Genomic DNA, 12,184 nt, shown 5'->3' with positions numbered 1-12,184 from the left:
AAAGCATTAGTACAAAAACAAGTATGCAAAATACACAATCACCTGTGTGTGTGAAAAAAATATAAACCGATTCAAAAGAAATACAAGTACAGCAACTGAGAGCAAAAACGCTTACGAAACAGCGAAAGAACAGCAACCAAAAATGCGCTTATAACACAATTAGACACAAAAACGTTCACAGATGTCTAAATGTTGGACAATCAAAGGGACACGTTAATGAGAAAGTAGTTGCGAAGGTTAGAGCAGCTAATACTTCCCAAGTCTATATTTTCATCAATTAATTTGTTAAGTAAGGATGGAAGTTGAAATGCTACCATTTGGCGCCCATAGTTTGTTCTTACTTTGGTAATACCCAGTGTGGTTTATACCGGCGTGGATATGTGCAATGAAATAATTCAATCGGGGCTAAGTCAGATACCGTATAAACGCGTGTAAGGGCCGCACTTTTTTTTACAAATTCGAGGGCCTATTTTCGGGGTGCGGCCCATACACGCGACATACGAAAAAAAAATTTTTTTTTTCAAGTAAAAACAGACCAATAAGTGAATGCGCGTTTATTTACAATAATCCTCATCAATCATCACTATTTACAATCAGTCATCATCACTCGCGGAGTCCTCAGACTCCGAGCTGGTGCTGCATTCTTCTGGCTCATCACCCCACAAGTCGTCGTCTTCAGTTCCGTCCAAATCGTTGGAAATCCCGGTCACTTTGAAGCTGCGGGATACAATGTCCGTAGACACCGAATTCCACGCGGTCAAAATCCAGCCCAGCACAGTCGCGAGCGGTGCCCTCTTGAGCCGCCCGGTCGGAGTCTCATCGTGATCGCCGTTTGCAATCCATTCCGAGAAAGAAAATATGATGATGATGATGACCCGCGACATCGGCGCCATCCGTGGGCGGCATCTGGAAGCTTCCGTGCGCGCGCATTTTGAAGGCTAATCACACGTGGGTCGTGGAAAGTTCGGGGTGCGGCCCTTACACGGATATTTTTTTTTTTAAATATTTGCTTCGGGAAGTTGGGGGTGCGGCCCATACACGGGTGCGGCCCTTACACGCGTTCATACGGTATATTACTTATGCATCTCCTTTGTTCTAGTTTGTAGGTGCGTAGTAGTCTATAGGCATAGAGGCTGAAAACGTTAATGATCTCGTTCTTGAAAAATAAGTTTTTTGTTGAGTGTCTACTTGGCAGGTTATGAACTAACCTGAGGGCCCGTTTTTCGAGAGTTCTTAGTTTTTTCAGACCGGTTTGTGTAGCAGTACCCCATACTAATGAGCAGTAGTTTAGATGTGAGCGAAATAGTGCATGATATAGAGAGAGCTTTACCTTTTGTGGGAGATAATGTTTGGAACGCGTTATAAATCCTATGGCTCTAGATGCCTTTAATGCTACATCGTCTATGTGGTCGTCCCACAGCATGTTTTCGGTGAATGTTACGCCAAGTGATTTGAATGACCTTACTAACTCAATCTGGTCTCTGTTATAAAATAACTCACCGAAATCACCGAATTTTTTATTTTTGGGACGAAAAAGTACTGCCTTTGACTTTGCAGTATTAACAGACAAAAGATTTTTATCGGACCATACATGTATTTTCTCCAGGAGCACATTTGCATTTGTCCTTAGCTTACTACTGCTATCGTCAGATAAAAACAAACTAGTATCATCGGTGTAGATTATGAAACGAACATTAGTATCCACACTGACGATATCATTAATGTACAGGTTAAAAAGCAATGGTCCTAAGATACTCCCTTGGGGTACCCCGCACGAAACTGTTCGTAAAGTAGACTTATATTCGTTTATCTGGACATACTGGCTTCTGTGCGATAGGTAAGATTTAATTAAGAGTAATGCTGCGCCTCTAATTCCATAACATTCAAGCTTCTGAAACAAGATGCTATGATTTATGCAATCAAAGGCTTTGCTGTAATCTAAGAAAATTTCCAAGACGACGTTCCTATGTTCAAAGTTCCTTAGGATATATTCCTTCTGGTGTAAAAGAGCAAGTTCCGTCGATCGGTTTTTTCTGAAGCCATACTGGTTGTCAGAAAGTATACTGTGTTTATTTAAAAAACTTTCAACTCGCTTAAGAATGAGCTTCTCGAACACTTGTGAGAAGACGGGCAGAATACTGATTGGTCTATAGTTCCCAAAGTCATTTTTGCTACCTTTTTTATATATGACTGCTACTCTAGCAATCTGCAATCTCGGGGGAAAAGTGGCCGTTTCTAAGCATAAGTTGTATATGTGCTCCAATGGCGCAGCAATGATATCAATGACGTGCTTAACTGGACGTATCTGTATATTTTCCGCATCACACGATGTACTGTTCTTTAGGCCTCTGAACGTAGACAAAATTTCACTTGTAGAGACAGGTTCCAGAAACAAAGACGAGGGACATCTATCAATAGTTACGTGAGTTGTGTCTGCTGAGGACTTCGGTGCGGCCGTAAAAAAGTTGTTAAATTTTTCTGCAAGAGAATTACCTGAGTATTCTATGCCATCGCTTGTAATTTTATCTGGAGTTGTAACCTGCGAGATGCCAGAGTCGAGTGACCGGATTTTACACCAGATCTTATCAGGACGATTTAATGCAGCTGCAAAGTAGTTTTCGTAATGTCTGAGCTTTGCCTGTCGTATGTCAGAATTTAATTTATTTCTGCATTTCTTAAAGCGCTCAAGAACAAGAGTATCTTTTGTATCAATAAATAGTTGATATAATTTGTGCTTTTCTTTAATACGCGTGTAGAGTTCACGTGATATCCACGGTTTTCTTATTGTTTTAGGTAGCCTCTTTAATTTTGGAACGAAATGCTTGTTATAGACATGAGTGAAGGCGTCGAGGAATAATTCATAAGCGCTGTCCGCCCTAGCTTCGCTATATATGTCAGAAAAGTCTACACCTAGAAGGTCCGTGCGAAAGCTTTCTAGGGAACCTTCCGTTACACATTGATACATAGCTTTTATACCAAGGTAGCGTTTCAAGACCTCCTTCTGGCAAAACAAATATATGCCCATATGATCGCTTATATCACAGCATGTAACTCCTGAGTGAATGAGTGGAGAATTAATATTTGTTAAAAATAGATCGATACAAGTTTGGGAAGTAGGGGTTATGCGGGTTGCTGTGGTTATCATATTTGTGACACAGTAACATCTAAGTAACACATCAAAATTCACGCTGTTCACTGTTGTACATAACATATCTATGTTGAAGTCGCCACCGATGATCACGTCGTACTTGTTGCTCTTTGCCAAGCTTAGATAAGATTCCATGATTTCAAGAAATGAGTCCATGTTACCAGACGGCGGCCTGTAGACCACGGACATTACAATGTTTCCTGATATAACTGAAAGGATTTCAACACCATCCTTCAGGTAGCTGAATTCGTTCAAAATTTCACACTTAAAATGGTCATTAACAAGTATGCATACACCGCCTCCACGGGAGGTTTTTCGATTCAAGGAAAAAGTTGAAAATGATGGCAATTCAAAGGTGTCACTGTCGGTCAGCCAAGTCTCAGAGATCATAATAACATCAAAAGGGAAACTGAAGCTGTCTAACAAAATAGAAAATTCATCTACCTTATTCCTAACTGACCTAGCGTTAAGGTGAAAGCATTTAAGTACTGACGGGCTTTTCAATTCGAAGCTAACACTGTTACTGATTTCGCATGGGAGAGGAAATGCATTTGGTGTCATCATGGTGTAGGGGTATCAAGTGCAACAGACATAAATGGAACCTGTTTATGATGTTACGTCCACAAGGTCACTCTCATCTCGAATTATTTGAGCAGAATCACCTTCCTTTTGGCGAACAAGCACCTTGCCGTTTGAGCACCAAACAAACCGGCAATTGTTTTTCTTGGCCCAATCTTTTGTTTGCAGAAGTAACAATTTAGTTCTTCGAGTCAGGTTCTCACATAGGTAGGTGTTTTTTCCGTTCCCCGCCAAAGACTTTCTGTTTTGAAGCCATTGGTCTCTTTGTGCTTGTCGTTGAAACCGCACAATAATGGGTGGTATCTTGTTCGCTTTTGCGGGAAGGCGGTGGCAGGCCTCAATGTCACTCTCATTAATTTCTGCAACACTGATTTGCTTAGCCACTTCGTTCACTTTTGCTAGGAGGTTCTCATTCTCAGATTTAGCAACACCATGAATTTCTATGTTCTTTTTCCTGCTTCGGAATTCCAACTCGTTCAAATCGGTGTTAAGCTGAGAGAGTTGTTCATCGCATCGCGTATTCTCGACCCGTGCCACTCTTTTTCGCAGGTGCGTAATTTCTTTTTCATGATTATCAAGACGCTTGATGATTTCATCGAAATGGTCAGACATCGTCTGAACGGACTGTTCAATGTTATCGACCTTATCTTTCAGCGGCATTAGACTGTCTAGTTTTTTAGCCAGCCTCCGTACATCTTCTACTTCCTGTAGATCAACAGCACTATTGCACGGCTCAGCTTCAACATCAGCAAGTCGACAAGTGATGCCGTCTGCTTCAGTTCTGATTTCTTCCTCTTCCCTTTTCATTTCAAATATACTTGTTTGCTTTGTCGCGTAATTTACTATCATTTCTTTTGATGTCTGTCTGCATCACTTTCTGAGCCTTTTTTATTTCACTCACACCAGCCACTAAAATTGTTTGTTGCTTTTCAATGTTTTCAGTACTTGAGTTAAGGCATTGTAGACGGGTTAGCATATTGTCTAATTTTTGTAAGTCACTTGGTCCCCTCGATCTCCACGATTCGTTTAGGCGGCCCGTGGTTCTCTTCCACATTTCCCGACAACAGAATTAGACCCATGGTAACAGCAGTGCATTGACTCAAGACAGGCACCATAATTCTCGGCGGTGGAACAGAAAAAGGCACACGTTGCTAGACTTCTACGCATCCAAGGTGCAAGTACTACTATTCTGGGAAAAGGAACATTTCGTGGCTGTTCCAACGCCCACTCTGTTACACGCCACCGCGATCGTTGAAGAGTCACCGCAAGCTAAGCAAGGGGAAGTGGACCAATCGGAGACGCCGGCACTGCTCTCCTCATCCCTCCCTCTCATGTGTGACGCAGGCGTGACGTCAGCGCCGCTCGGACCACTCGGAGATGCCGGCACAACTCCATAGGTGACCTGCTTTTGCTCCGCTGATTTGGCGCCACCGAGAATCTGTCCCCATCTGAGCGCTCCTCGCCTATCGTCAGCCGGTTAGATAAAGAAAACCTATCACGGTAGGCAATACTATTCGCTTCAAAACCAGACAAAAGGTACATCCTGTAATCGAGGAGAGTGTTCAATGGGGCTGGTTAAAAAACGCCGGAGTCTCCACCCATGCGCTTGCGTCGGAGGTTACGCAAATTTGACTTCAGGAGTTTAGAATAACATCAGAATGGAATATTTTTACGTTATTGTGACCCTTCTCGGTACATGCTCACGCTCTGCATATAAAATAGTTAACTAAACTGGATAAATTTTAGCTTCCGGCGCTGGGTGCTTGCGCTGCATACCGCTCTGAGCACCCTCGGCGCGTCTCACTCTTCCCAGACGAGGTGCGTAGGAGAAGCGCGTGCCCATGTTCTGAAATCCGTAAGCTGATGCATGCCCTTGCAAAAGTCGTTACAAAAATAGGTTGCGTTTCTTTTGATTTTCTGTTGACCTCAGCAGATTTTAGTTTAGATCCGATTGAATACTACGCAGTATTTCATGCAAGGCTGCAGACATGCACCCCAAGGACCCATTCTCGTTCGCTGAGTTTCGGGGAAATCGATCTCGGTGCGCACTATTGACAAAAATTAGTGGACCGTCTCTCCAATGGTGCGTAGCACTTGACGCTAGGTCACGCAAATGTGAAAGCTTAGTGGCTATGGTGTTGGGCTGCTAAGCACGAGGTTACGGGATTGAATCACGGCCACGGCGGTCGCATGTCGATGGGGGAGAAATGCAAAAACGCCCGTGTACTTAAATTAAGGCGCACGTGAAAGAACCCCAGGTGGTCCAAATTATTTCATAGCCCCCCACTACGGCATGTCACATAAATAAATCGCGGTTTTGGCACGTAAAACTCCCTAATTTAATGTAAATTTAAATGTGAAAGTTTCTCTGAAAGGTGATCGATCCAGAATACAGTCCCAAGGTGCGTACGCCGAGGTCCTTGCGGATTGTTCTTTATTTGTAGTCACATACGCCACAGGTTAAAAAGGATGCACTAAACGTGTCCGGAGGCTTTTACCGAATAAAAAAAAGCAAAGATAAAGGGCAAACTGACAAAAAGCGCTAGTTCAGCAGGGTTCCGGAATTTTTTTTGCGAAAAATCAAGAGAATGAAAGGACAAATACAAATTCGTTTCCATATCTGTATACGAGACATTTTTAGCGACGAGTGTTTCTATTTCATAAATATAACTTAAACAATTAGAGACATAGGATATTTTTTTTGCTGGTCAAGGTTGATAACAAAGGCAAAGAAATTGTGCGATAATTGCTGAAGAGCTTTCTAACTAAATTTGACTAATGAGACTTTTAATATAAAAAGCGCGCATAATCGCTGTTTCTGAATTGCGGCCTGCCATAGTTCAAGCCGTGACCACTTAGTAGGAATAATGAGACATCAGTTTCTAGATATCCGACCGTGAACAAGGTCAGTAACGAAATGCGTCTGTGTTAGTAATATATACTAGCACTTATTATTGCGATGGCAATGAAATGGACACTGCATGGCGCATTTCTGCCGTCGCCGTCGCCGCGAGGTTCCGTAAAAAGTCCAATGGCGATAAAATCGTAGCCGCGCGCCGTATGTTCTATGTGCGAGGGTGAGCCGGCGATGGCGGCTCCATCTCGCGCACGAAAGCGAGGAAAGCGGTGAGGAAGCGTGCCGTCTTCCGTCTCGCGAAAGACTCCCGGGGGTGGGGGGGATTAGGGAGATGGGGGGCACGTTCTACTCCCGGCCGCAGTATTTTCAAACTCATCTGCGACGGGGACAGAGTCCACCGTGCGCTGTGTTTTCGCGGCTTAGTTCGTGTTGACGCGAGACGCAGCACGCAGGTCAATTCGCTCGCTGCTGCCGCCGCGTTTCCTCACTCCAGCGTATTGACAGCGAGATTCCGCGGTCATCGAGTGGGATATGTGTTCATGTTTGCTTGTGCGCGCGTGACACCATGCGGGTTAATTTAGTTCGTATACCTATGTTTACAATTTTATACGGTCAATAAAACTACTATTGTTCCTTCGAATGGCTAGCTGTCCACTAATTTGCTATCGCAATCGATGCTCCGCCTTTCGGGCGAAATTGCGACTTTTTTTATGAAGTCGACTCTACCCCATTCTTCTCAAACATAAAAGACTACAGTTAGCAAGTATGACGGTTGGTAAACACTTATAAGAATTATAATTTTATACTAAGTTTGGTCTCGAAATGCCGCACCTGGCGTCACCAACATTATCATGACGTTATGACAGAGCGAAATTTGCTGACTTCGTGTAGCAATTAGGCTAGGTTGTTCCGTAAGTCATGGTGTGCAATATTCCTTTCCTTGTCTCTAGACCATTGCTCCATGGAGGATACCCGAGTTCTACAACAAGTTCCAAGGACGCCAAGACCTCTTTCAATATGCCAAGGTAACGCACGCACGCATGCACGGACGCTCTCTCTCCCTCCCTCTCGCCCTCTCTCTCTCTAACACTGACTGATGTGGTTAAATTCTGTATGGGGCTTTCAGTTATGGCTAGTTGATTTTTCAGGAGACTGTTCCATCTATATCTAATCTGCGGACTGAATCATTTACCGTTTAAAAGCGATTTAATAGGTAAGCATAAATATAAAGTAAATAATGCATAAATAATGCGTGCATATAATGCAAATCTGCTGTTTGACCGCTATATTCCTGTTCTCTGTTGCTTCCTATCTCGTCCTTGCTGACTTGTGGCACGTGCTATTTTCCTGGGGAGGTATTACGTAAGAGTGGACCTACTGGACATGTCCACTTCGTCTGTTGCTGAAGTGCTGATTGGCTGTGGCGCCTCTCTGCCGCCGGATGCGCAGCCCAATATAGTCAATCAGAACTTCATCGGCCGACGAAATGGACATGTCCACTATAGGTGCACTCTTACGGAATACCTCCCCTGACCTGCGTCCGCATACTTAAACATCTTTTATTTGGTGAGGACTTCACAGACTGCAAAAGTATAGCGGGTTGTCCTAATTCTGTACTAAGCCGCCGTGGATGTAGATGTATTGCGGCCTTGTGTAACGTCAACCTTCTCGCAGGAGCGTGGGATTGAGGTTCCGGTGACGCCGGCGGCACCCTGGAGTATGGACGCCAACCTCATGCACGTAAGGTGAGAACTGTTGAAGTTCTTTAGGTGCCTGAGCGACGCACGTCTGCGTACACCATTTCTTAAATCTGAAGTGCACGCATAATTAATACAGAAACCGGTACGACATGCTGCAGAAGAAGCCGCGACCATTATTCATTGCAAATGAATTTCTGCGGGGACCTTGCGCGACAAGAAACAGAGACTATACGCACTTGCTCCTTACCATCAGCCACTCTGTGGTATAAGCAATTGTAATGTGCATACAGGACCAGTCTAATGCAGCGATTATATTCCAACTTTTTGGATGCGAGGAGGGGGAGGAGGAAAGAGAAAAGTAGAAGGCAGGGAGGTTAACCAGAATAACGTCCGGTTGGCTATCCTACACCGAGGAATAGGAAAGGGGGAAAACAGATCACAGGCAGAGACAGGAGGGAAGGAAATTGCGGTGAGTTTGCTGACGCGTGTGGTCTTACAGAAATTGCATTAATAGTCACAGATGGTCGCACAAGCCCGTCGTCCTTAAGAAGCACAAAAGCGAAAGCCTAAAATGGCCCACTGAGCGAAAAAGCTGACATCTGTAGCAGCGAAATGACTCCTAAATTCCCATTGGCTGCTACGCCACACCACGAGCGCCCCTCAACCGAGCACAGTGGGCGAAACGGTGTTGCGTGAGGCGAGAGAGCATCGCCACGACGCCACGTCACCAGCGCGCCTCGACGGAGCAGATAGGGCGACGCGACGCCGCGGAGCGAGGCGGGTTCGCGTCGGCGAGGCAGTCGCGTGACGCGCTCGTGCGGCTGCCGCCGTCTCGCTCTCGGAAGCCGGCGCGCGGTCCGTGTCTATCTCTCACCCCCACTAGACTTAGTTGCTGCGCGTTTGCCGGCCTTAGTGGCCATTGCTGTTTCCTCAGTCTTTCGTTGCGCAGGACGTCTGTGACATGCGGCGTTGGCATTGCAGGCTGCAGCTGCTTGTTGGCCAGGGCAGCGCGTACCGCTTTGGTATATTACTCGCAGGGCAAAACTCGAAGGACCGCTCAGCGGCGTTCAATTCGACATTAATGCTTTCGCATTCACAACTCATAAGAAGTGCTTAGGGGTCCTCGGATTTTTTTTTCTTTTCGCACTTTGTCACTGGTCCGAGCGGCGCTCCGCCTATACCTTATCACCGCGATCGATCGGCCGTGAGAAGTGTATGAGAAGAAAGGCATAGAAATGAGCGAAACATATCGATACATTAATTATACCGGCCATGGTATCATAAAAAATAATGCTTTTATTGGAGCATTACGTGAGAAAAACAAAAAGCTGTGTGAAGAACTCCACCAATAAAAAATATACAGAAGTGCAGACATTACTTAGCAAGAACAGTACAAAATACGTGTTAGGCTTGATTAGCGACAACGGATAATAAACTGTTCATTACATTGAAAACGCTGGGAAGGCGGGAGATGGAACTTCAAGACGATGAGCAAAGCGAGAACAAGGTGAAAGCAGGAGCCAACGTTTCGACAAGTGGACTTGTCTTCTACAAGGCGACATATGCTTTCCTCGCCACAGTATATATAGATGGGGTTCTTCTAAAGGGAGGAGGGCGTAAGGCGGGTGGGTGCGGCAACGAGCGAAAGTGTGTTAGCGTGTCGAATTGAGAATAAAGGAGTGCTGTGCACAAGGCCAGGGTCCCAGCCGTCTGTCAATCACGTGTCAGCGCCCGTGTGTCAGCCGGCGTGTAAACGGCGTGCACAGCAGCCCTCTTTTACCTGTTTCACTGGTTGTCGTAGGCTATCGTGTCTCTGAAAGAGATAATAGAAACAGCGGCAGAAACCAGTGCTCATGAAAAAAAGGAAGGGAAATACTGAAATGGTATAAATAAATAAATAAAGGGGGGGGGGAACGGAAAGAAGAAGAACGAAAAAAAGAGAAAAAAAGGGGAGAAAAGGAAAAAAGGGAGAAAAACGCTAAGAAACCAAACTAAGTGTTGTTGCCTATAGCTTGAAATTTAGCATAGAGAATAGATTCTAGAGCTTCTTTTGACACGTTTATGCCTATTGGCGACCATAACGACCATAACATCTTACACTTTAACATTTCCATCCCGCCTACAAAAGTAAAGAAACACACCAAATATATTAGGGACTACAAAAAGGCTAACTTTAACGCTATAAACTCTGAGCTATCAGCCTTTCTTGATTACTTCCTTATGACACATGTAGACTTATCAGTTCAAGAAATGTGGTTGTCTTTTAAAACTACAGTAATGCATCTTATCTACAAATATATTCTACTTAGAATAATTCATCAATCTTCTAACGCCCCTTGGTACAATAACCATCTGAAAAGATTATCCAACAAAAAATGCAGACTTTTTAGTTCCGCCAAAAGGTCATTAAACGCTGATCGATGGTTAGCGTATACATCCGCTGCGAAAGCCTATACAAGCGCTTTAAACACGTCCAAATTTAACTTCTTTAACTCAACCCTACCGTCTCTGATAAATACTAACCCAAAACGCTTTTGGAACGTTATGAAATCTACCAAAGATAGCGTTATAAGTCTCGTAAACGATTCAGGCGATCAAGTTCCGAATCATCTTTGTGCTTCTGTACTAAACAACACGTTTGCCCAATCATTCTGCACAGAAAATTTAAGTGACTATCCCCCTTTTACACCCGTTAACTTTCCGGCGATGGATCCCATTACCCTAGACCCAGCAGGTATCCGAGCCAGAATTTTCAAGATAAGACGGTCATCATCATGTGGTATTGACGGTATTAATTCCAAGTTTCTCCAAAACACTGCAGAATACAGCTCCATCATACTTACCTTTATTTTTACTAGATCACTTAACGACAGTGCCCTACGCATTGATTGGAAAACCGGTAAGGTTACCCCGCTTTTTAAATCGGGAAACCCACATCACCCTTTGAATTACAGACCCATCTCATTAACTTCGGTACCCTGCAAAATTTTTGAGCACATCATTTTCACTCACCTTGTAAACTTTCTTGAATCAAACAATTTTTTTAGCCCTTATCAGCACGGTTTCAGAAAATCTATTTCTTGTGAAACGCAACTAATAACATTCACTGATGACTTGCATGCGTTCTTGGACTCGGGTTTTGCGACGGACTGTATTTTTTTAGACTATTCTAAAGCCTTTGATAAAGTTAATCACCAGTTACTTATCTATAAGCTATGCCTTCTAAATATTGACCCTTTAATATTCAAATGTATTTGCAGCTTTCTTTGTAATCGTACCCAATATGTAACCATCAATGACAATGACTCACCAGAGGTGCCAGTACAATCGGGTGTACCTCAAGGCTCTGTGTTGGCGCCTTTACTTTTCCTCATTTATATTAACGACCTGCCTAATCATATCACTAGCTCTATTTGTTTGTTTTCCGACGATTGCGTAATTTACCGAAAAGTAACTAATGATTCTGATATGGTTACATTACAATCAGACCTTGATAACGTTACAACCTGGTGCTCCCGCTGGCACATAAATCTTAACACTTCGAAATGTAAATTCATGAGAATCTCACGCAGCCAAGTATCTTTTTATAACTACCATCTTAACAACATCCCACTTGAATCAGTATCTTGTTATAAATACCTCGTAGTGCACATTACAAATAATCTCTAATGGAAACGACATATCGAACACATTACATCAAAAGCTAACCGCATGCTGGGCTATATTAAACGAAATTTTTCACTCGCACCTTCTTCCCTGAAAAAACAGTTATATGTCACCTACATTCGGCCTAATCTAGAGTATGCATCCTCAATATGGGACCCTCATCAATTAACATTAATTAACAGCTTAGAAGCTGTGCAGAATCGGTCCGTTCGTTTTATTCTTAACAATTACCAG

General features: G+C 43.7%; 1 protein-coding gene across 7 annotated transcripts in view; it reads left to right on the top strand.

Annotated features, from left to right (window-relative positions):
• Ass (argininosuccinate synthase) overlaps positions 1–12,184 on the top strand; it is a 66,007-nt gene that overhangs the window by 16,416 nt on the left and 37,407 nt on the right. For all 7 annotated transcript variants that reach the window (XM_055063217.2, XM_055063219.2, XM_055063220.2 and 4 more), the window contains 2 exons: positions 7,535–7,609; positions 8,259–8,329. In XM_055063217.2, the coding sequence (XP_054919192.2) occupies positions 7,535–7,609; positions 8,259–8,329 (146 nt within the window). The remainder of the gene's footprint in view (positions 1–7,534; positions 7,610–8,258; positions 8,330–12,184) is intronic.

This window comes from Dermacentor andersoni, chromosome 1, assembly GCF_023375885.2.
Source record: "Dermacentor andersoni chromosome 1, qqDerAnde1_hic_scaffold, whole genome shotgun sequence".
NCBI classification, from domain to species: Eukaryota; Metazoa; Arthropoda; class Arachnida; order Ixodida; family Ixodidae; genus Dermacentor; species Dermacentor andersoni.
This window is presented reverse-complemented; position numbering and strand designations above follow the sequence as displayed.